Source organism: Dendrobates tinctorius, unplaced genomic scaffold (assembly GCF_039654945.1).
Source record: "Dendrobates tinctorius isolate UK_male_01 unplaced genomic scaffold, ASM3965494v1 ptg000240l, whole genome shotgun sequence".
Classification (NCBI taxonomy): Eukaryota; Metazoa; Chordata; class Amphibia; order Anura; family Dendrobatidae; genus Dendrobates; species Dendrobates tinctorius.
In genome coordinates, this window is record NW_027361907.1 from 924,321 (window position 1) to 951,075 (window position 26,755).

At 43.4% G+C, this 26,755-nt stretch overlaps 1 protein-coding gene across 5 annotated transcripts in view; it reads left to right on the forward strand.

Annotated features, from left to right (window-relative positions):
- Nucleotides 1-26,755, forward strand: part of MYO16 (myosin XVI) — a 783,767-nt gene that overhangs the window by 177,505 nt on the left and 579,507 nt on the right. For 2 of the 5 annotated variants that reach the window (XR_012222718.1, XM_073556816.1), the window contains exon 1: nucleotides 8,491-9,017. The exons of the other annotated variants lie outside the window; for them this stretch is intronic. Coding sequence is in view for 1 of the 2 variants with exons in the window: in XM_073556816.1 (XP_073412917.1) it covers nucleotides 8,990-9,017 (28 nt within the window). In the remaining variant the exon portion in view is untranslated. Of the gene's footprint in view, nucleotides 1-8,490; nucleotides 9,018-26,755 lie in introns of those variants that run through there. 5 annotated transcript variants of the gene reach the window in all.

Sequence of the window (26,755 nt, forward strand, 5' to 3'; positions counted from 1 at the left end):
ATAAGGCCGGGATCAGACTTGCGAGTGTGATGTGAGAAACTCGAGCAGATCTCTTACATCAACACCCGGCACTGTCACCGGCGCTCAGACCGGCGTGTGTGGCTGCATAGAAATACATGCAGCCGCACACTCCGGTCCCGAGTGCCAGCGGCTGTGCCGGGCATTGAGGTGCAAGACTTGTACGAGTTTCTCGCAAGTGTGACCTCGGCCTTAGCGTAAGGGTGTAGGCAGATGGCCGTATAACTCATGCGAGGATTGCTTCGCAATCCTCGGACTGGCCGCAGCCACTCCTGACATGAGTGTGACAGTATGATGGATTACTGTGCAGCTGTTACACTCAGGTCAGGAGAGCCAACTGTCAGACCAAGGATTGTGATATGATCCTCGCACGAGAAATATGTCCGTCTGTCTGCCCCTAACAAGTATAGCAATACCGTAACCATGAGCTGCATTCCATTTAAGAATTTCATAATTTATTATAATAAAGTTATTAAAGGCACGGGATAAATGTCTGCTGTCACTCTGAAACTAAAGATGGCCAAATCATGATATGGTGTACCTGGTGTCATGAGACCCCAATACCACTGGTGCGATCAGGCAGTCATGCGACCACCTTTGCTATGTGCCTGCGTTGACTAGATTAGTTTGACTTTTCTCAATAGAAGATAATTGGGCGAAGCCGAGTGAGTTATCACAAGACCCCCTGCTCACATCAGCAATGCTGGGGCCATGATACTGTACATGAGGGGACTCAGTTAAATATTAAGTGGGCACTTAAGAAGCATTATTATTTATAGGGGCACCAGTAGAGTAGCTGCTCGGTGGCAGATGGTGCTGAGCCGGCTGTCAGTCAGTGCTGTGGTGCTGTTACAGCCGCCACTTTCTATACACAGAGCGGTGACTGAAACCTTGCCAGCTCAACCACTATGACTGGAAGAGCAGGGCTGTTGGGAGGAATAAAGTTACTTTCCTCCCTGCAAAGGGGCTCTCAGTGCAGGCGCCGCATGGTGTCAGAACACTATTTACAATTATACTGTGTATTGGAGGAGCAGTGGGGACATTATTCTATATAAATGGGAACTCTGGGGGACATTATACTGTATGTGTGGGAGCTGTGGGATCATCATATGGTGTATAGGGGAGCTGTGGGCCCAACATACTGTATATACAGTTGTGGCCAAAAGTATTGACACCCCTGCAATTTTGTCAGATAATACTCAGTTTCTTCCTGAAAATTATTGCAAACACAAATTCTTTGTTATTATTATCTTCATTTAATTTGTCTTAAATGAAAAAACACAAAAAGAATTGTCCTAAAGCCAAATTGGATATAATACCACACCAAACATATAAAAGAGGGTGGACAAAAGTATTGGCACTGTTCGAAAAATCATGTGATGCTTCTCTAATTTGTGTAATTAACAGCACCTGTAACTTACCTGTGGCACCTAACAGGTGTTGGCAATAACTAAATCACACTTGCAGCCAGTTGGCATGGATTAAGGCTACTTTCACACATCAGTTTTTTGCCGTCAGGCATGATCCGGCTTTTTTTTAGAAAAAACGGATCCGGCATAAATTTTGGAGAACTGTAGAAACGGATCCGTTTTTTTGCTGGATCCGTCTCTGTTCCTGGCGGCTGGCCAATTGGATCTGAGCATGCGCAGACTTAAAAAAACCGTCTTTTTCTGGATCCGGCGCATTCCGGCGCCCATAGACTTTCATTGTAGCAAAAAGCTGGAAGCGCCGGATCCGGCGCTTCCGGCTTTTTCGCCGGAGACAAAAAACGTTACAGTAGACGTTTTTTCAAGACGCCGGAATGAGACAAGTTGCCGGATCCGGCAAAAAACGGATGAAACGCAATGCCATCCGGCACGATCCGGCGCTAATGCAAGTCAATGGGGAAAAACCGGATCCGGCATTGCATTTTGACGGATCCGTTTTTTCCAAAAAAAGCCGGATCGCGCCTGAAGGCAAAAAACTGATGTGTGAAAGAGGCCTTAAGTTGACTCAACCTCTGTCCTGTATCCTTGTGTGTACCACATTGAGCATGGAGAAAAGAAAGAAGACCAAAGAACTGTCTGAGGACTTGAGAAACCAAGTTGTGTGGAAGCATGAGCAATCTCAAGGCTACAAGTCCATCTCCAAAGACCTGAATGTTCCTGTGTCTACTGTGCGCAGTGTCATCAAGAAGTTTAAAGCCCATGGCACTGTGGCTAACCTCCCTAGATGTGGACGGAAAAGAAAAATTGACAAGAGATTTCAACGCAAGATTGTGCGGATGTTGGATAAAGAACCTCGACTAATATCCAAACAAGTTCAAGCTGCCCTGCAGTCCGAGGGTACAACAGTGTCAACCCATACTATCCGTCGGCGTCTGAATGAAAAGGGACTGTATGGTAGGAGATCCAGGAAGACCCCACTTCTTACCCCAAGACATAAAAAAGCCAGGCTGGAGTTGGCCAAAACTTACCTGAAAAAGCCTAAAACATTTTGGAAGAATGCTCTCTGGTCAGATGAGACAAAAGTAGAGCTTTTTGGGCAAAGGCATCAACATAGAGTTTACAGGAGAAAAAAAGAGGCATTCAAAGAAAAAAACACTGTCCCTACAGTCAAACATGGCGGAGGTTCCCTGATGTTTTGGGGTTGCTTTGCTGCCTCTGGCACTGGACTGCTTGACCGTGTGCATGGCATTATGAAGTCTGAAGACTACAAACAAATTTTGCAGCATAATGTAGGGCCCAGTGTGAGAAAGCTGGGTCTCCCTCAGAGGTCATGGGTCTTCCAGCAGGACAATGACCCAAACACACTTCAAATAGCACTAGAAAATGGTTTGAGAGAAAGCACTGGAGACTTCTAATGTGGCCAGCAATGAGTCCAGACCTGAATCCCATAGAACACCTGTGGAGAGATCTAAAAATGGCAGTTTGGAGAAGGCACCCTGCTAATATCAGGGACCTGGAGCAGTTTGCCAAAGAAAAATGGTCTAAAATTCCAGCAGAGCATTGTAAGAAACTCATTGATGGTTACTGGAAGCAGTTGGTGACAGTTATTTGGCTAAAGGTTGTGCAACCAAGTATTAGGCTGAGGGTGCCAATACATTTGTCTGGCCCATTTTTGGAGTTTTGTGTGAAATGATCAATGTTTTGCTTTTTGCTTCATTCTCTTTTGTGTTTTTTCATTTAAGACAAATTAAATGAAGATAATAATACCAAAGAATTTGTGATTGCAATCATTTTCAGGAAGAAACTGAGTATTATCTGACAAAATTGCAGGGGTGTCAATACTTTTGGCCACAACTGTAGGTGAGTTGGGGACATCATTAAATGTTAAGTGGGCACTTAAACATTTTTGTTATAGTGGCACATGGAGTATTACTTTCTAGGGACAAAATGTGGAGGTTACACGCACATGAAATTAATATTTTCTTGGAGGCAATTTTACCATCTACAGTAGAGATCACAAAGGAGGCATTATTGCGATGTAAGGGGCACAGTGTTGGCATTACTATATGGGGCAGTAAGAGGAGCTCTGTTTTTATACCACACAGTAGGTGCAGTAATTGGGAATCATATGGCAGCAATGGCTCAGCATTGGGGTATCAGCAGGATGAGGAGTTTGTGCAGGTTGGGAATACATTTGCACATGGAAACACAAGAAGCAGTGGAATGAAACTGAAAGGGGAAGATATAGATTAGATATTAGAAAAGACTTTTTGACAGTGAGGATGATCAATGAGTGGAACAGGCTGCCACGAGGGTTGGTGAGTTCTCCTTCAATGGAGGTCTTCAAACAGTGGCTCGACAGACATCTGTCTGAGATGGTTTAGTGAATCCAGCATTGAGCAGGGGGTTGGACACAAGGATTTTGATTCTACAACCCCTGGCAAAAATTATGTAATCACCGGCCTTGGAGGATGTTCATTCAGTTGTTTAATTTTGCAGGTAGAAAAAAAGCAGATCACAGACATGGCACAAAACTGAAGTCATTTCAAATTGCAACTTTCTGGCTTTAAGAAACACTAAAAGAAATCAAGAACAAACCAAGCATAGGGGAAAATTATGGAATCACTAGAGTTGAACGACTTTGGTCGGATCGGGTTTCGTGAAACCCGAATGAAACAAAATTTGAGTCGGATGAAACTGGTCCGACTAGGGCAAAAAAAAGTCTGAGTTTCGTCCGAAACCCGACCCCAATGCAAGTCAATGGGGAATAAAAGTCAGCATTGAGTGGATGAATGCCTGCCAGTATGTTTGACTTTAACAACCTTCCCTTGTTGTTTGTATTTAGTCCAGATTTTAGACACAACTGACTGTGAACAACCAACATCTTTTGCAACATTGCGTGATGATTTACCCTCTTTTAAGAGTTTGATAATTTTCTCCTTTGTTTCAATAGACATCTCTCGTGTTGGAGTCATGATTCATGTCAGTCCACTTGGTGCAACAGCTCTCCAATTTGTGATCACTCCTTTTTAGATGCAGACTAACGAGCAGATCTAATCTGATGCAGGTGTTAGTTTTGGGAATGAAAATTTACAGGGTAATTCCATTATTTTTTTCCTCATAATTAAGTGATTCCATAATTTTCCCCTATGCTTGGTGTAAAAAAGTAACCATTACGGACTACCACATTTTTTGTTCCTGATATCTTTTAGTGTTTATTAAAGCCAGAAAGTTGCCATTTTACATGACTTTAGATTTGTGCCATGTCTGTGATCTGCTTTTTTTCTACAAAATTAAACAACTGAATGAACATCCTCCAAGACCCGGGGATTACATAATTTTTGCGGTGGTTGTACATGTGAACGGTGCTGGCCACATGGAATAGACATGGAATGGATGGGAAAAGTGAATGACTCCACCTGAAAGAACATCAGCTGTAAGTCACCATCTATAACTGTACTTTAATCTCTTATTTGTTCTGTAGGACTGGTATCTATCACTATGTGACAGCATATGGCGGTAATATTAGTGCTGGTCTTTGTATAGAGATTTATTTTCAATAAAAGTGTGGTCATCTCCTGAGGTTCCCCTATACCACCATAGTTATAATCATGATTACCTGGCTAGGGGCCACAAGGAGACACAGACAGAGAGGGCCCCTGTGCAAATGTGATAATTGCAGGTACGCAGGATGCAGTGACGAGTCGCGAGACAATTTGGTGCTTTCTAAAATAACGTTTAAAAGACTAGAGGGAACTTTCCTCAGTCTTGGCCTGATCGCCAACAGGGGTAACACGGGTTGCCCTCACAGGGGCTATAGACAAGCAAACACAAATAGGTAGAACACGACTACTTCCGGCAATAGCAGGTCACTATAGGGCCGCGGTATGGCCAACTACGGGTCCTTAATTGTAAAGTCAACTTAGCTGTCCAGACGTCCCTCGCCGTTCGGGTTGGTGGTCTTTCGGCGTAGTAGTTGCTGGGCCCAGTTGCTGAGACGTTGATGGAGTCTTCGCACCCTCCGGCGCGCTGGTGACACTGGAGGCACACAGGCCCCGGCGGAGTCTTTGGACGGGTGGGCACAGGCCCCGGCCTGGGGCAAGCGGTAGTGATGGGTGGTGGCAAATGACAGGCCACCTGCGCAGCTAGTGGCTGCGACGGGGAGTCCACGGTCAGCAGAGGCCTGGCCCCTGCTGCGGACCGGAGCTGGGCAGTGGTGGTCGCCGACGGCACGGTACCTGCCACGGCCATGGGCGAGAGTGGGGCGGCGGTGGGTGGCAGGGAACAGGCCACAGCCGCAGGCTGAGGGGAGGCGGCGGCCGCCGCGGGTGACCGCGGGTAGGCTACAGCCGCGGGCTGAGAAGAGGCGGCAGCGGCCGCGGGTTGAACTGAGGCCGCAGTGGCCGTGGGCTGGAGTGGGGCAGCAAGTCTCGGCCGGTCGCCTTGGCACCGTCCCTCTGGAATCCTCGGTGAGCGTCCTCTCTGGCACTGGTGGGTCGCCCTAGCTTCCAGTCGCTCCCATGCTCTCCTGCAGTCTCTGTCCCACTCTGCTGACTCATTGTTCAGGGAATTCCCCGCCTGCTTTATACTGGTCCCTCCCCCAGCCCATCTGTCTGTCAGAATGGTCCGTCCCCGATTTCTGTCCCCCGGGGACAGTTTCCCCCGGAACCCAGATGACGGCTCCTTTGGTTCCGGCCCGGACACTCGACGGGGGCCGTTCCTCCCACACAAGAACAAGATATGGGCCCTTTGCAGCCCAAGAGGTAGATATGGGCCCCCTTTCCTCTTGTACCCATATGCGGTTGCGCAGGTTGCACCAATGATATGTTCTCTTGTTAGGGGCCCACTCAGATGTTTTGCCCCCCTGAACTGAACCCCTAGCTACGCCTCTGCCTCTGACCAAGACATATCACTGACTACTTTTTGCACATTATTTTAAAAGACAGAGAAGAAAGCCCAGTCTTCTTGCAGAGGCACCTTAGACTTTTGAGCCGTTACCCAGTGACACCCTACATTAGGAATTTCTTAACTCATGGCACATCTCTGATGAATGCACTAGGTCTGAGACTACCACTTACTCACATCCGTCACACACATGTATGAGCAGACTTATTGCATCACTTACATGTACAAACCAGGCTAAAAGGCCATAATACTACCTAGCAATAATACAATACTGGCAATATGTAACAGGCATAACATATGTACATGAGCAAAATAGGAGCTTTTGACAAGAGATAAAAGATTAACTAACAAAGGCAGTCCTATATAGTTCAAAGCCTAAAGGGCCTGTCACACTTAGCAATATCGCTAGCAATATCGCTACAACTTGTGACGTTATAGCGATATTGCTAGCGATATCGCTGTGTGTGATACTTACCTACGACCCGCTCCCCCGCTGGTTATCGCTGATCGCATGAGAACGTACAGGACTGTTTCTCGTCGTCAGCTTCCTGCGGCGCTTCCTGTGGAGAGACGAGCGACATGTAGACGCGGGCAGGAGGACGTCAGGATCGCCTAGTGTGACAGGTAAGTAGTGACCCCCGACCCCTGCTATGTCGCTGGTGAGATCTGCCTGTGTGGCAGCTCACTAGCGACCACTTAGTGATGTACCAGCGATCCTGACCGCGTCATATCGCTGGTCGGGATCGCTGGTGCATCGCTAAGTGTGACAGTACCTTAAGAGTAGGATTCTTGTGGCATCACTTCTAAAAGGGGTTGCGCCAATTTATTCAGTTATCCCCTGTCACTGGATAGGGGATAGCCTTATTGCTCGCTGGAGGTTTGATCTCTGGGACCCCTGCCAATCTAAAGAATGGAAAATTAAAGAGCCCCATCTGAATGGAGAGGAATAACCTGGTGCAAACCCTTTAATTCTCGTTTATGGGTGGCTGACTCCATTCTCAACCACTTATGCAAGTCTTGCTATGTCAGCTGTGCTACTGTATTTCATCTATACAATTCTAGCTGCTGCCAGGGAATGCCATAGACTACAAATCCTGGAAAGCCACAGCAGGCATTCCTCTGCTATGTGCCAGCTTTATATATTGCAGCTTCTATCCATTTACATTCCATTACTGCTTTCTATGGTGTTATTGCTCATACATGTAGTAAATAACATATGTACATAGCTGTCTGTATGGTGCAGACGTCTAGCGCTAATCATTGACATAATAATGGAGTCATGTTTGTAGCTTAACTCTTTCAGACCATTATATTTGCAGCCTATGGTTAACTTAATAATAATCTTTATTTTTAGATAGCGCTAACATATTCCGCAGCGCTTTACAGTTTGCACACATCATCACTGTCCCCGATGGGGCTCACAATCTAAATTCCCTATTAGTATGTCTTTAGGATGTTGGAGGAAACCCACGCAAACATACAAACTCCTTGCAGATTATGTCCTTGGTGGGATTCGAACCCAGGACCCCAGCGCTGCAAGGCTGCAGCGCTAACCACTGAGACAATGCGCCGCCCTTAACTTCTACATGGTATTTGCTTAGGGGTCTGGTCTGCATTTCATATGTATTTAAGGAGTATGGTCTGGGTTCTTTATGTCTTTATAGGTGTGGTCAATTAATTTTGGGAATGTCATATGTACCATTCGTATGTTGTGCCTCTGTCTTATGAAGATGGATAGAGCATAAAGCCCAAAAATGTTGTGCCGAGTGTGCTGTTTTGTGTATTTTTTCTTTCATTCACCCTGATGTCCCTTCTTAAAAGTTCACAAGTGTATGTAATGCACTTTTTAAGACGAACTACCAGATTTTATATAGTTGACTTAATTTACAATATCTCAGGGACATTACTGGTTATGCACAAACATTCCTTGGATTCCATTGTTCATCCTATTGTTACGTCTATGAAATCCCATTTCGCTTTGAACCTTTATTTTGACAAATGGATAAAAATTCAAAATGCTGAATAGAGATTATTTTAGCAGCTGTTCCCCCAGCCTGTGCCACACAACAACTGCTGGTGACTAAAAAGAATCTATATTAAGAACAGTTAGGGAATCTAGTCATGTTTGACTGAAGGCAGCATCTCCTAGTGCCTCATAACACCCCTTTTTCCTGCAACTTCATACAATTAGGCAAGCAATCTTACTTTGCTTGCTATCTGAACACTATGGAAAGCTATTAAGAGACAAGATTGTGAGCGCCGCAGTGCTGCAGAACCAGAAGCAGCAGCATCACACCTCTAATCTGAAGGAATGAGCCTGCACACCAGTCATATTCCTCTCTTCCCAATGATGTAGGATTAATAGCCAGGCATAGGAGATATACTACACCGGCACGTGCAGTGTCTATGGTTGAAGACACACGTAAAGGTCTACGGTGACTTCAGCAGACAGGTGAAAATGAATAGAAAGCCTCTTCTGTACCTTGGAATATAAGCTGTTCTAAATTAATAATGCATTGAGGGGTGAATCGGATACCTGACGGAGGAGTCTAAATAATGCACGTCTATCCACGACCACGAGAGTTTTAGCAGCACAGAATGCAGACAACTGTACCAAGGCTAACGGGCAAGATTCAAGGATGTCTCACTACCATTTTATCAAATGCTGTAAGTAGTCATTTCTCAGCTGTGGGATTTTAATTGATTGTCTTGTTGCTCATTACAGATTTCTGCATGCTTCAGAATGAATTAGAATTCCGTGTTGTAGGGGCTGGTCCACAGTGCTGAGACCAGCAGTGCTGGCTATGGCAGGCAAAATCTGTATGACCCTGCACTATACCGTGTGCTTGTAGTAACCATAGCAAAATATACCAATGCACAGTATGTGTGGAGAATGGCTGGGTACCATGTATATAGTCATGATGATTAGGGAGATATAGTACTTTTTAAGCAAATCTTTCATATTTATTACTGTCTCTCTACATCTGTCATATGTGGCTATCATTTCTGTCCAAAGAATAAAATAATGATATAACACTTACTAATTGCAATCCATATAGCTTGTCACCGTTTGGAAAAATGCATGGAACCATTTGTCCTAGGTGTTTTCTGTCAAGGTCATCCATAATAAAATCCTACTGCGAATTCCAGCTTATATTGGGAAATAAAAAGGAAGCGCTGATTGGTTTGATGCTCCAATTGTATGGAATTTGTAATATGAGGATTTCTCTGATTATCCTGTTATGACTGATGCTTTTACCTTGATTTTTAATCCTTCTTTACTTATAATCATTTTAATGTATTTTACTATTTTAAAATATTGAGACCATTTCTTTTTTGCATTTTGGAGCTTGGGATTTGAAGGAAGCCAGTTTTGTGGATTCAGATGCTGCACAGTAAATCATGTCACAATGAGGTTTGTGGCTTAGAGATGATTGACTGGTGCCAGCTCATATGCACAGATCTGTTCCAATTATTGCAAGTTTGTATGTCTCCTGATGATGTATAACCAAGGCTATCATTATAATGGTGCTTGGCTAATTTTTATATTAATATTGATGATACATATCTATTGCACTGGAACGTATTGCACGTCAGTCATTTTAAGCCTCATATGTTGTCTAATATTCATGGTACATGTGGAATGGGTGATCTAAAGCCCACGACACTACTGATAGTTATTGGTACATGTTGCATTGACCACATGATGACCACATGTAGGAATGGAACAAACATGCTTCAATTACCTTTATATATCTGCAAATACACATTCTGAAAATTACTCAAGAGAATGGCCACTTTATCAAGACCAGAGTACCCCACACTGCCATGTACTGTGTGCTGCCAACTGTTACTGGCTAGGATGTAAATGGTCAGGAGGAATCAGGGCTGATCAGGTCTATAAAGCTTTGTGCTTTACATGTATGGACAGCAAATAACCGAGACGCTATAGCCCATATTTATGAAGTGTTTTATTGCCGCCTTTTAGGCCTTGGTTGCGATTGTAAAATATCAAGAAAACCATTTTAGTGTAGATACATACAGTGTTACTATTTCTCATTATTGCATGTTTTGCAGTGTTGTGGCAATATTTTAATTCTTTTTCTTGTTATACAGTTTCCAGAGTCATTTTATATTTTAATAGATCAGAATTTTAAAGTGCCAAATACATACATTTTTACTTTTTTATTACTTTATTTTCAATGAGGGAATAAGTGGGTGACTAGACTAGAATTGTATTATTTGTGGGGGGTTTTAATACTTTAAAAACTTTTTTCCTTTTTTTGTCCACTTAGGAAACTTAACCCTGCGATCATCTGATCGTCTATACCATATACTTCAACATAGCATTATTGAAACATACAGTAAAAATTGTGCCAGTCACAGGCTTTGAGGGGTTGCCGATGGGTGCGTGAAACAGCATGCCCCCCCAAATCATTCTCTGTAAATGCTGTTGACAAGCTCCCAGTGCTCCTATTAGAGGCAGATAATGGATGTAGCAGCCATTATTTCCCGGGAAAGATGCCATGCTCACAGGGAAACAACATATGACGTAATAGCACATTGCATGTTGGCAAGAAGATAAAAGGCTTAGATATAGTATAAAGATAAAAATGCCCATCATTCCTGTACTGACAGCAAAAAAAACACGTGGCCACAGTTTTTGCATGACTTTAACAACCAACCAATCAGCTGTCATCAATTAATCATCAATGAGTTTCGTTTTAGTGAGAAGGGAGGGGTCCTAATTATACAACCCTTTCAATTAATAGCTCTCCGATCATTACAACAGTCAATATACGTTTTTAAACATCAATTTTTATAGAATTTCCTATTAATATGCTGTAGAAAAGTATTGATTTAGTTCAAGGACTAATTGAAGCAAATAATACATGAGCAAATGCCTTTCAACATTGCTGATGCTCTGGCTAGGGATGCCGCCTTCCCCATATAAAAAAATACCAGCCATGTCATTAAGAGCAAGAAAGGGTTGTGTTTTAGGGTATGGTTTCACACCACATTAAGGAACATACATTCTTTGTGTAGCTAAATCAAGATAAAGCTGGAGTCACACATAGCGACTTACCAGCGATACCAACACCGATATCAAGGTGTCAGGATCGCTGGTAAGTCGCTATGTGATCGCTGGTGAGCTGTCACACAGACAGCTTCACCAGCGATCAGCACAGCGATGCCGAGCGCCCGGCATCGCTTGCCATCCCTGTAAAAAATAGAATTAAAATAAAAAATATTGTTATTCTCACCATCCGACGTCCCGTGCAGCATTCCCGCCTCTCTCCACGCTCCGGTCCCAGTAATCCTTTGCGAGAATGACCACGAGACGTCACGGTCTCGCGGGAGCGCGAAGTCTCGTGGTCATTCGTGCAAAGGATCACTGGGACCGGAGCGTGGAGAGAGGAAGGCTGCGCGGGACGTCGGAAGGTGAGAATAACAATATTTTTTATTCTAATTCTATTTTTTACAGCTGATCGCTGGTCTCCCACCTGTCACACGCAGCGATGTGTGCTGGCCAGCGGGAGACCAGCGACCAAAAAAATGTCCAGAGGTTTCTTACAGCGATCAGCAATACCGGCAGGGGGGCCCCTCGCTGATCGCTGTCACACACAGCGATCTCGCTGGTGAGATCGCTGTTACGTCACAAAAGTTGTGACTCAGCAGCGATATCGCTAGCGAGATTGCTGTGTGTGACTCCGGCTTAACTCACAATTTCTTCTATTTGCTTAGGCCATGCCCCCAAACATCACTTTCCTGATTTTTTCATTAGTCAGGGATATAGCTCCTTAATCACATCCCTTAATAATTTTATGCAGATTGGAACCTCAGACCCAAAAGACAAAATTAAAATTGCCTTCCAAATAAATATAAATAGAGGTCCTAGAATGATTGGAGACCTCCCAATAGGTGTGGATTTGAGACTCCAAAAAAAATAAATATTATGATCCTAATGTAAATAGGTCCCAAAAAAATAAATACAGGACCCAATATAGATACAGACCCCAAAACCGAATCCAAAATAGGTACAGACCTCAGACAAAAATCCATAATTAATGCAGAGAACAGACCTTAGTTAAAACCTAGGAAGAAATGCAGACCCCATTTCATACTTAGGAAGAAATTAAGATACCAAGCCAGGCAAAATACAGTACATACTTTAAATTATATAAAGAAGGATACCGTGCTGTCAACTAAAAACTATAAGAAAAGAAGAAGTCTGCAAAAACCACCAACAATGTGGATCCTTAAATAACTGCCAATAGTAACTAGCTGTCTGAAAAGTGTATAATGACTTATAATCATAACAGTGTTCCTAGTATATATATTTTAAAGTGTAGATAACAGCTATCCATTGTGTAAATCAGCATATATATTATAATCCAAAACTGATATATATATATATATGCTGTTTAGTGCCCTCCACGGGACTTTCTGCTTACCCTTGCTGAGTGCTTGTCAGTCACCGGGCTGGGACCTACTCGATAGACGCGGGAGATCCAAACATTAACTGGTTCCTGGCCTTGCGATATGAGGTGATGCACAGGGTAAAACAGAAGCACATGCAGGTGCACGGATGAGCAGAGCCAGGGGCGCACCGGCCAGTAGCGTCCCTGGTTACTCAGCGGGAAGGAAAAAAATGGCCGACTGCGTGTGTTCGCTTGTGACGTCACTGCCGTTACCGATCGTTTGGAGGGTCAGAAAGCTGCAGATGCGTTTCATGGGACTCCATCCCTCTTCATCAGGGTTTCAGGCAAAATACAGTACATACTTTAGGCCATACACCAGGGTATATCCCGACAATCTCCATCTCCCGTAGTAGCTCCATTCTTGTGATGTCAGCCTGCTATTGTTGGCAGATCATGTGACATTCTTGTAGTCCTGTGACATCTGCAGCCAATCAGCTGCCTCTGATCAGCTGCAGCCTTTCCTATTCTGTCAGAATTCTGGCAATACACTAAAGGGATGCTAATTGGCTGCAGCAGTCATATGACACAACAAGGCCATAGGATCTGAGGAAAGTAGCAGCACTGATATCGCAGGAACGGTGCAATGGAATGGAAAAATGGATTTGTATGGGTTACTGAATTGAATCAGGGGTTGTCCAGTAGTGGTCAAACCCGTATACAAATCACTGACCAGTCTCTCTCAACTGATAAAGACCTCAGGCCAGGCCACAAAATAGTTCTAGACTCTCTTAAATAAAAGTGACCCTATTCCAGACCCCTTAAACACAGTCCTTGGTATAACCACAGACTCCAAACATATCACTTACAGTATATGCCGTTTAATCCCAACACAAACTCTTGCACAGTCTTTTTCTGATCTGTGTTGTTCCTTCGACATTACCTGCATATAATTGTTTCTAAGGATCATCATTACACATTGCAGTTTTGTTTCTTTTTGGCCCCAGTTTGCTGCAAAATGTGATAGATCTGCTATGTATAGTTATTTCTTTATATACTGTACATATGCATTTTTCCCCGTTAAATTCTTTTATCAACACAGGCCTTTTGATGAAATTACTGACTAGGATGGCGGTTTATAAATGTTTGGAGGCAGTCATGTACATATACTCTAAGAGAGGAGGCTCCACTGCAAAAATTAAACTGTTTTTACCTTATAATCTTTGCAATTGCCATCCAGAATAAAAGGACCAAAAATCCACTCCTATCTGAGGAGCGGAGGGGCCAGAGAGCTAAGCAGTGAGGAGAATATTAGGGGTTTTTTTAATTCATACATATTATGTTTTTTATGCTCTTGGGTCTGAACATTTTTCCTGAGAAAAATGGTGCGAAAAAGCGAATTCAAATTTTGCCTAATCCGCTCTTCTCTAATGTATAACTATAAGGACATTCAGTAAGAAAAACCTACAATATTCTTTTCTCTACACTGCAGTCTGATTCAACCAATTCAGATGTAGTTGATCTTCTGAGAGAGAAAAATTGCTATAATTTACCTGAGAATTATATGTCAAGTTACAGACTGTTGCTGTCAATGCTTATCTGTCAAACGCAAAGTCAAGGACAGTGTAAAACACATGCGTCATTTCAAGTGACTTTTCAGAAAAAGCCGACATGTACAGTATGTATATGAAGTTATGCTATTTTTATGACTTGCATCTTGCCTTTTCACCAGTTTTCATCTCTGCTAGCTCATTCTCTAATTTTTAGTTGTCTTTGACCTACTGTGCAAAGGCTAAATGCTACAATGTCTCGCATAGTCAGTACACTGAGATATGAGGGATTTCTGTTCTCTTTTCTCTATGTAGTATATGTCCTGAAGCAGCATCAGCATCGAGAACATTATAAGGTAGTACAGAACAGTGTAGCTGTGAATCCAGCACATTGGTGATATAAAACGTATACTAGAAAGCAGTAGCATAATCTGTTTTCTTTGATTCTTTATTTCTCACTGATCCTCCAGCATCCTCTTGCCATAAACTTCAGTGAGCTCGCTTTTGGGCAAGATGAATTTTAGCTGTTTTTTATAATGTATGGCGACTTCAGGAAGCAGGCAAAAGAAATATTGCTCATATCAAATATGGAAAAATAAGCTTCTTTCTCTGATTAGGTATTTTACAACTTAAATTAATCTTACTGCTGGATTTTAGTTAAAATTTATAGTGCATACACTACCAATTTTTGCAAAGTTGTTTGTTGAAATGATATTGAATATTTAATGTGATTTGTTCTGATAGTTTTGATTTCTTATATATGCAGTGCTTATTTATCTGTATATTAGCAGCCAATATAAACCATGAAAATATTATTATTCATTCCTTGTCTTAGGAAAATAGCTGAAGTTAAAAGTCTTCATAAGTCTTCTCAATATCTAATACCTAAGTACTATTTTGGGAAGCAAGATATTTGCAAATAGTGCTGTACCCTAAAAATTGTTCGGAAACAAATACCCATTTGCCTCCTGACATTCTTCCTCCATTTTTATTTTATTTTAAAGCAAAGGCAATTTTCTTGTTGGCCTAGAAGCAGGGGCGCGGTGGAATCAGACACTCCTGTTTCATGAAGTGGTGCACACCTTTTGGTATACCTGATGAGTGACAAGCGCCACACCAGAAATCTCACTCTAGTCAGGGACTGGAGTGAGATTTCTGGAGTAGGAAACTCCACAACTCATCATAAATTAGACAATCTGTGGCATCAAGCCCCCACCAAACCCAAGCTTTGCTAATTTTTGCAGACCTGGGAGAAACTAGTGTTAAAGTGCCAAAATCCATAACTTTTACACCAACATTTTGTGACTTTAAAAAGCTTTTATGCCACTTTTTGGGCGTAAAAGCTTTGATGAACCGGGGTCTGTTTTTTTTTTAAAACAAAATTTTATATGATGATTAATTTCTTCACATATCTTTATAGTAGTGGGAGCTCCACCGAAAGAACCTAATGTTTACTGTTTATGCTTTAAAGTTGCCCAGAATTTTCAAAAAAGTGCGTAACTTCAGGAATTGAGTTTGCCTAAAACCCCACTGTTTCCGCACTGCTTTGGTCTTCCCTGCCATAATAACGCCATGTTCACATATGATGCGACAGCCTCAGCCAATCACCGGCTTCAGAGGTTATGTTGGCACATATGACAGTGTATGCATTACATGTTTTTTTTTTGTGAATAGAGCTTAAACATTGCGTTAATTTCTGAAAGTTTTGTTGTGTTACTTTAGAGTAGTGTGCACCATACTCACCATTATTGGTGTTCTCCAGTTTCTTTAGAAATTGTGGCCATGTTGGCATTTGATTGAAAACAACAAAATAAGCTGTACTCACCTACCAAAGCCCTTGTTGCTCTAGGGCTTCATCGGCACTGCTTCCCATGGGTTTTTGTTGACAGGGCTGCATCGGTGACATCACATCTAAAACGCATGACTGCACAGGCCAATCACAGGGCTTTGCAGTGATTCCAAGGCATATGCCATTAGACTGCTGAACCCAGTGACTAGCTGTAGGTGTGACGTCACCACTGTAGCCCTGTTGCCAAATATCAGCGGGGAGTAGTAGAGAGGTGGCGCAAGAGTTTCAGTAGCTAAGTAAAGCTAATTTTGTTATGTTCAAAGCTAAACAGGTTTGGCCCCAATTTTTAATGTAGCAGGAAAATTTCTTTGATGAATATTGGATATAATTTATATAATCAAGCCCTCAGCTATAAGATATATTAGGTTTGTAGTCTTTAGGTGTGAAAAGAATGTTTCGGTATGTAGAGAAGAAGTGGTGAAATTGAAATAAAATGTATAGTATATTAGAAAGTTGAGGAGCTTTCAGTAAGGTCTGTGTTGTACATACGTGTTGTATCAATTTTTTTCACGGATAGAGGATTTACCCATTATCATCTATGGTGCTATTCACATATCCGTGTTTTGAAGGGATTGTGTATCTATGCAAAACACATGGAGACATGTCCTTTTTTCTCCGGTATCATAGATGAAAAGAGCGAATACAAGTCTGTGGGTCCATGAAAAACACATACAGCACGTAGATGACATACATCTGTGTGCCATCCATGTGCTGTACATATTTAACATTGCAAAGTATAGGAGAAGCTTTGTCATTTATTCATCCGTGAAAAAACCTATGACACATGGACCAAACACTGGTGACACACTGATAGTAGAAATGAACACACGGACCATTCACTAATGACATAATGTTGGTAGAAATGAACACACGGACCACACACTATTAACACAATGTTGGTAGAAATGGGCACATGGACCACACACTGATGACACACTGATGGTAGAAATGGGGACACATACCATACATTAATGACACAATGTTGGTAGAAATAAACAAATGGACCATTCACTAATGACATAATGTTGGTAGAAATGGACACATAGACCATACACTGATGACACAGTGATGATAGAAATGGACACATGGACCATACACTGATGACATAATGATGGCAGAAATGGACACATGGACCAAACACTGATGACACAATGATGGTAGAAATGGACACACGGACCATGCACTGATGACATAATAATGGTAGAAATGGACACACGGACCATACACTGATGACACAATGATGGTAGAAATAGACATATGGACCAAATACTGATGACACAATGATGGTAGAAATAGACACATGGCTCATACACTGATGGCACACTGATGGTAGATATAGACACATGGACCATACACTGATGACACAGTGATAGTAGAAATGGGCACACGTACCATACACTGATGACACACTGATGGCAGAAATGGACACATGGACCAAACACTGATGACACAATGATGGTAGAAATGGACACACGGACCATACACCGATGACACAATGATGGAAGAAATGGACACATGGACCAAACACTAATGACACAGTGATAGTAGAAATGGACACACGGACCATACACTAATGACACAATGATGGTAGAAATGGACACACGGACCCTACACTGATGACACAATGATGGTAGAAATGGACACACGGACCATACACTAATGACACAGTGATGGTAGAAATGGACACACGGACCATACACTGATGACACAGTGATAGTAGAAATGGGCACACATACCATACACTGATGACACACTGATGGTAGAAATGGACACATGGATCAAACACTGATAACTAGAGATGAGCGACTTTGCCTTTTTTCTGGTCGAGTCGGGTTTCATGAAACCCGACTTTTGCAAAAGTCGGGTCGAACGCAATCGGACGATTATCGTGAAAAGTCAAAGGCCGACTGAAACACGAAACTCAATGCAAGTCAATGGGGAAGAAAAGTCGGCAGTGAGTGGAGGACAGGAAACACACCTACAGTGCCCATTTTAATGCCAAAAACATCAATTCTTATTACTTAAGCTTGTCAACCTTAATTTACTTTATAATAATAGTTAGGCATTGAAAACTGGAGGTTATTTGGCTAAAGTTGTGGGGGGGTAGGGCTGGCTCCAGATTTTTGTGGGCCCAGGGCCAAAGAGTGTCACTGGGCTCCTTTAACACATGCCACAATTCGTGATCCTCTGATACGGCAGAGAAATAGCTGTATAGTACAATGAAAAATACTTCACTTCTTACATCACATGACTGATATCCATTTTATATTCCCCAATAGCTCCAGAAACAGACAGTATATTACTCCATACAGTATTATGGCCACCGCATAGTGTGCCATACAGATTAAAGAGGCACATATATTTCTCCATACAGAATCATTGGTCCCATATAATGTTCGATACAGTATATGATGAGCTCCACATAATGCTACAGTATATGTTGGTCCCCATGGATGAAGCTCCACTGTCTTATGGGCCCAAATAATGCTCCATATATAATGGGCCCTATTTCTAATGCTCCAGTGTATAAAGGACCCTGTAAATGCTGCTCCAGTGTCTGATGTCCCCCATTTGGAAAGCTCCAGCATATGATGGGCCTCACAGATGATGCTCTAGTGTACGATTTGTCCAAATAATGCTCCATATACAGTATAATCTGCCCCATTTACAATGCTCCAGTATATGATGGGCCCCATGGATGATGCTCCAGTGTCTTATGGGCCCAAATAATGCTCCATATATAATGGGCCCCTTTTCTAATGCACAACATAAAGAAGGATTTTTCCAGTGTCTCCAGGAGATAAAATAATAATTGCTTTATTGAGAATATAAAATCTTCATACCATAAGGTAAAAATGACATAAAGAGGCGTATGGAGGGGAGCAATTTCCTACGCGTTTCACCCTAAGAGGGCTTAATCATGGAATGCCCTGATGCCCTCTTAGGGTGAAACGCGTAGGAAATTGCTCCCCTCCATACGCCTCTTTATGTCGTTTTTACCTGATGGTATGAAGATTTTATATTCTCAATAAAGCAATTATTATTTTATCTCCTGGAGACGCTGGAAAAATCCTTCTTTATGTTGTGCATGCACTATACACCCGGGTCAGGGTGTTTCCGTGCGTCGGAGGTGTGATCAGGAGTGAAGAGGGGTGAGCTGAATACTTCTTGTTTGTGCATTCTCTTTTCTAATGCTCCGGTGTTTAATGGGCCCTGTAAATGCTGCTCCAGTGTCTGATGTCCACCTTTGGAATGCTCCAGTGTATGGTGGGCCCCATATATCATTCTCCAGAGTATAGTGCTCCCCAAAAATTGCTCCCAACCTTTAAAACAATTAAATAAGTCTCCTCGCTAGGGAATCCCTGTACTCTGGACTCCTCGTCGTCCCCATCTTCCATCTCTCTGCACTTGGACTGTTTAGGCAGAGGGCATACAGAGGTGATGTCATCGCGCTCTCTGACCAGAATGTCACTGTCAAGAAACGCGGAAGGCGTCACGGTGGTGAAGCAGGGAGAGGTAAGTATTTCAACTTTGCAAGTGCTGTGATCCTGAGCAAGCAGGGGGGGCCACTCGTTGGTGACGGCACTGGTACAGGGCCCCTCATAGTACAGCGGTGTGTCTGACGCCTCCCACTGACAGAGACACTTTTGCGTACTATGAGGGGCCCTGTGCCAGTGCTGTTGCCCATTAGTATGCCCCCCACCTGCTCAAGGAACCTGTACTTTCATCTGCACCTTCCTCTTTGTCACCATGTAAGGTAGTATAGTATGCGGGAAGGGGAACCTGAGTTTCATCAGGGTCAGATTCTGACTGTGTAGAGTGCGAGGGGAATGTAGTGGTCTGGGTCAATGTACCAGAAGAATCATCTAGCAGTGGCTGGGCATCAGTGCACTTGTGGCGCCCCCAGGAGTACGGTCGCCACAGTGGCATTACCTTCCTCCTAGGGAGTGTGATGTCATGCTTGGGAGCAACAAAGGATCTCTCTAGCAGTTAAACCAACACACAGCACAGTTCCCACTCCAGGCCAGCAGGGAGAGCTCTGAACCTGACTGCTGAGGAGCTGCTCTCTGTGGTCGGGAGGAGGGAAGTTAGGGCAGTCTGTGAATGGAAGAGGAAGTGTGTGGAGGTGAGAAGGGGAGCTGGAGGATGAGCAGAGTTAAGGCTCACTCCTAGCTGGAGCGCATGGTCTGGATTCCGGTCTCCAAATTTGTAGGGACACTGACAGTCCTGCAGCAGAAACCGGAGGAAGTAGCAGCTGTAAATGCTCTGTTCCCAACTAAGGCTCGGAGGCCTCAGCAGCGACGTGTGTAAGCCAGAAGGAAAAGGCTACGGCTGCTTGCCATACGAGAAAGTTTCAAAAGAGAGTCAACAGGGGGAACTTCAGTGAACTCAGTACTGCGAGTACCTCAGATAAGCGCTAGAACGGAGGCAACACTACCTATCTGCAGAGAGAGAATTCCTAATTTGTTTCCAGGCTGACCAACTCCTTCTCCATCTGTACTCTGGGTCCTGGACGGCACTTACAAAGTACAGGTAAAGGAACTGCACGACTGTGTCTGTCATCTTTCTCCTGCGCCTGGCGTGTGGCTCTGCTACATCCTTCACTGCACACCATCTACCAACTCTTTCATCTGCTCTGTGACTACGACCCTACCTGTGCAGGGCTTCTACATCTTAGCTGCACCACAACATCTGTCCCAGAGAAGCGACACTGCAGCGCTGGTCAATCTGATCAGAAACCACAGGTGGTGTCACATATCATTCACCTATAAACGTAATTCACCCCTTTGCATGGACGCCCAGGGCCACGGACCGGGTCACCACCACCGTGACACATCCCTCTGAGACACTGGCCCGGTACGATTAACCCCATAGCCCTGGCTGGTGACCCACACTCCATGTCAGATTCATCTTGGATTGGGGAATTCACGATTTTACTTGATAACCCAGGCATGGTATGTGAGAAAGAGCTACATGGACTAATGTGAAGTGTGGCCTGCTGCATCATTCACTTTTGGTGGGGCTGAAGGACACAAGGAAAGGGGTTCTTCCAGATCAGGAGCCTGCACTTGATGACTCAGTGCTTGCATTTTTTGAAACTTCAGAAGAGGAGGGCATATTAGCTGGAGTCTGTTTCGGCAATGTAAGCCAAATCCAGTTCCTGATGCTCCAGCTTTAAAAGCGGTTAACCTACTCCCAGAAAAGGTAGCCTTCCAGGCCTTCCAGAGCCAGACCATGTCGCAGGCTCAACACCTCCTGCCTTAGCTGCTATTGTGCTTTTGCCACTACCAGCAGATGCACCACCACCATCATCAGTACCCGCCCACTTCCACGGCCTCTTCCACCGTACTTCCTCATTTTTGGGAAAATGTACCCAAAATACCACCAGCTATATGGTACTGTAAAACAAGGTACAAGGTGTATATAGTATTGGGGAGAATTTGAATCTCCCTAGAGATTTTTGGAGGCTGAACAATTATCTCAGGCCCACTATAGATTACACCTCAATTTAACAGGCTAAATAGGCTGGTGTATGATAAGGTATAAGGTGTATATAGTATTGGGGAGAATTTGAATCTCCCTAGAAATTTTAGGAGGCTGAACTATTATCTCAGGCCCACTATAGATTACACCTCAATGTAACAGGCTGAAATTGGCTGGTGTATGACAAGGTACAAGGTGTATATAGTTTTGGGTTGTATTTGAATCTCCCCAGAGATTTTAGGAGGCTGAACAATTATCTCAGGCCCACTATAGATTACACCTCAATTTAACAGGCTGAAATTGGATGGTGTATGACAAGGTACAAGGTGTATATAGTATTGGGGAGAATTTGAATCTCCCTAGAGATTTTAGGAGGCTGAACTATTATCTCAGGCCCACTATAGATTACACCTCAATTTAACAGGCTGAAATTGGCTGGGGTATGACAAGGTACCAGGTGTATATAGTATTGGGGAGAATTTGAATCTCCCTAGAGATTTTAGGAGGCTGACAATGATGCTCTCAGTACAAGTATGGCAGCAGGCAGCCTAATAAGCTGGACTGCTGCACACAAAAGTGTGGAAAAATGAATGCTTGGTAACTGTGCAGAAGAGAGGAAGAAAAGTATTTTTGCTTTTAAAAAATCAGTTTGTACAGTAGTGTGCAAACAGCAATGCAGCTATCAGGGAGCCTTATAAGGCAGCCTAATAACCAACAGAGCTGATGCACAAAAATATATCTTCCCTTGTCGCTGCACACAAACTGTTGTGTTGTACAGTAAAAATCGCTACCAGCAGGAGCAGTTTTTTTTTCTTCTTCCCTGTCTAACGCTCTCCCTTACTCAGAATCAGCAGCAGCAACCTCTCCCTATGCTAAGATCGGCAGAAGTAAGATGGCGGTCGGCGTGCACGCCCATTTATAGCCCCTGTGACGCCACACAAAGCAAGCCAATCACTTGCATGCCCTTCTCAAAGATGGTGGTGACCGCTGCCCATGTCATCGCGTTGCCCACAGTGTGCGTCCTCCATCATTGGCTGAAAAAGGGCGCTGGAAGCATCATTTGAAACGCGATTTTGGCGCTCTGGTCGCAGACCTCATGGCCGACCTCATGCTATGGTCGGGTTTCGTTTCATGAAACCCGACTTTAGCGAAAGTCGGCGACTTATGAATTTGACCTGACCCGTTTCGCTCAACTCTACTGATGACACAATGATGGTAGAAATGGACACACGGACCATACACCGATGACACAATGATAGTAGAAATGGACACATGGACCATACACTGATGACACCCTGATGGTAAATATAGACACATGGACCACACACTAATAACACAATGATGGTAGAAATGGACACACGTTCCATACACTGATGACGCACTGATGGTAGATATGGAGACACAGTCCATACATTGATGACACACTGATGATGAAAATGGACACACAGTCCATACATTGATGACACATTGGTGGTAGAAAAGGGCACACGGACCTTACACTGACGCAATGTTGGTAGAAATGAGCACACAGACCATACACTGATGACTCAATGATGGTAGAAATGGACAAACGGGCCATGCACTGATGACACAGTAATGGTAGAAATGGATGACACACTGATGCAAAACACTGATAACACCTTCACCATTTTTTCAAATATGTGTTTAAACACAGACATGTGAATGAAGCCTTAGATAATGAATTTCACAGAATTTTATAATTAGGTCATATGGAGCTAAAATAATAAAAACAAACTTTTTGATAAACTTTCCAATTACACTCTATTACCCATGTTTTAAAATCTCTTGACATGAAGCGATTTCCATTGTGAGCTATGCTATGCTACTGTAGCACCAATCACTATCAGGGTGATGATGTCACATTTCACAATATCAAGCGCAAGTATATAATGTTACTATGAATTTCATGTCATCCAGGATGCCAAACAAAAAGTGATGGTGGGTCCAAAGCACTTGTGGATGGAAAATAAAATAGAAAAATAAGTAAATTGGAAAGATGATTACATTTTTAGTAACATTTCTATAATGCTGCGCTATAATACTGGAATATTCCTGTAATTTGCTGAATGCTATAAAAGAGGAATGTTGCTAGTGAAATCATTGACGTCTCTGCTAACAGTATGCGCCAGACAGCTGCAAGTTTAAAAGACCAAAGCGCTTTACACATAAAGTGGCATCATCTGGCGCAATAACCATTTCATTGTTAAGAGATGCCTACAGATTTTATTATTTTGACATAGGGTTTTCTAATATGTCTTTTTTTCTAATGTAGAAAAAAATGTAATCTTTGAAGAAGGATACATTGATTTCAATGTTATGGTAAATGTGAATGCCAAGAAATTTTTCAAATCTTTTTTTAAATAATTGAACAAAAATATATTTGCTATAAATGTTCAAGTCAGTCTCTAAGAAGAAAATGCAAGAGAAAGAATCCCTCGAATCAATAAAAAGATAAATAAATTATACATGAATGAATCATATCTAATCAGGCACTTTTCAATGTGTTCATTAAAATTGTGTCAAATCATCACTATTGTAGGGAGCTGAGAATGTGTAATCAAGTATCAAGTGCTGACGCCTACATATTTTGGCACTTCTGTTACACTGGTTCCCGAGGAGCCAAAATTTGATACTGAAAAAAAAAACTTCACTATAACAGATTGATTTATTTATGAAAAATCTATACCTTTTATTATTTTCTATATAAAATTATTGCTTTTGTCTATTTTTTATTTTAACTTCTTGTTAGAAATATATTTTATGATGAATATGGGCACAATAAGTATTTTCCAAAATTTCTTTATGCTTCCCTGCATAACAACTGTAAATTACAGTTTTTTGAGGGCTCTTGCTGACAGGCAATGCTGCAATTCTGAGACCCTGTATATGCAGTGCTTATGTGTGTTTTTGGCACTTTGTGTACCCAACGTATGCTTGCATGACAGGCTGCCATTTTCTTCCTTTAAAGAAACCTTCATATCAGGCCTCCTTCACATGTCAATGTCTCCACTACATGTAGTGACAGTTTTCATACATATTGGAGACAAATACGCTGCCACCAATATGTGACGAACAGCACGAACCGCCGTTCGCCACTTACGGGTGACTAACGGGGGTCCCGCTGCCACCAAAACGCGACGGACAGCGGACCCTGTGTCACCACTATGTCACAGTCCCACCCCTGACACCGGTGTATCAGCGGACGGAGGGACGAGACACAATGCCGGCACACGGCTATCACAGGCACAGTTGGGGCTTATCTTAGTTATCCCACCACTGGCACCATGTGACCAAAATATCCAGCAAGCTACTCTCGCTCTACAATTTGCCGCAGGGGGAGTTTAATTTGGATGCCCCGCCACTGCTATCAATCTTCCAAGTACTGCGGGGATTTATGTATATCCCACTTTCTCAGTTCCACTTTGGAACTCGCAGCTCTCCGGCGCCCCCCTTACCCTCAGGTCAGTCAGGGAACTGCACCTAGGATAATTAGTTGCCGGACGGGCTGCCTGTTGTGAACCGGCAATTAGGCTTCTGCAGTAAGGGAATTATCAATGCTGTGGCCGCAGCCCCTTATTCAGCAATATAAGACCCTTCTGTACTGCCAGCAAGCCGCAATAGCCGTACACAACGCGCTGCCACCAGTCACGGTTACTTAATTCACAGTGTTAAATTAAGAGGGTCCGTGGCAAACCCCTTGAATTAGTAGCGATTATCTATCAAAGGCGTATAGTTTGATTCTTAGAGCATGGAGACAGGCTAAATATTAAATCATTTATTTTCCGAAAGAGGACAGTGATTACAGATAAAAGTTGCTATAAAATTGAGACATAAAATATGTACATTAGACAAGTATAAAACAAGGTACACTCACATTTAGTCAGCTGTTGTTAGGCATCCCATGTGGCTTTAAGGGGGGTGGAGGCGGAGCTGCACGTCTCCACTCATCTGGAGTTCTTGTCAGCATGAGGATTGGAGCTCTTCTGCCCTCCCTGTACGGGAGGGGTACCTTATAGCCCGGGTGTGTGACATCACCGAAAGGGGCAGTCTAGAGAGTGCCCACCTCTCTTACTCTCTAGGTAGAAATCTTACTAAAACTTATAATAATCATAACTTAGTGGGGGAAGCCCGCACAGACATATATATGGCATCATTGTTTGTGGTTTGTGGAGTACAATAATTCCAGACCAAATATGCTGTAGTTCTGACCCGCCGTTTAGAAGGAACCCATATTTCAGGTTCTGTAAGTCTGAGAACTGCGCCACAGGCACCGTAGGGACGCCGGGATCGTGCAGATCACAAAAATATGATTGTTATATCTCTGCTGTGTATGGTTTTCATAATATGACTTATTTTTATGTTTCCCATATACCGGCATACAGCCTGTGTTTTTCCGAACAAAGGGATACCTTCCCCCTGCTCTTCGAAAGGAAGTTGGTTTAAGGTTTCAGAGCTAGCCCAGGCAGGGGGGCACGGGTCAGTGTGTGCATGAGCCATGGGCGAAAAGAGGAGGGGGGAGAAGGTGCTGTATGAGCTGGCAGCCTGAATTGTCATAGAGTGCTGGATTTTCTAGAAAGTTCCAACAGAAAAACATATTTTGCAGACATTGTATATCACACCTCACCCCTTAAGAGGGCGCTAAGGAGGCATTACCTCTCGGTAATCGGCCATGCGCACCTCAGCGGGTTCGCCCTGGCGGGACAACCCATCGGCATTGCCGTTTTAACTGCCCTTCCTGTGTTTTACAGTAAAGTCGTACCATTGAAGGGCAAGGCTCCAGCGGAGCAATCTTCCATTGGTTCCCAACACTGTGTGCAACCAGCTCAGAGGGTTGTGGTCGGTTACCACCGTGAAGGCGCGCCCGTACAGGTAGGGCTGCAAACGTTGCAGTGCCCACACCATGGCCAGACACTCCTTCTCGATGGTCGAGTATGCCACTTCCCTCGGCAAAAGTTTCCGGCTCAGGTACAACACGGGGTGCTCTTGGTCCCCCGAGTCGACCTGGCTAAGCACAGCACCGAGGCCAAACTCGCTGGCATCGGTCTGTACCAGAAACGGGCGACTGCTGTCGACTGCTCTCAA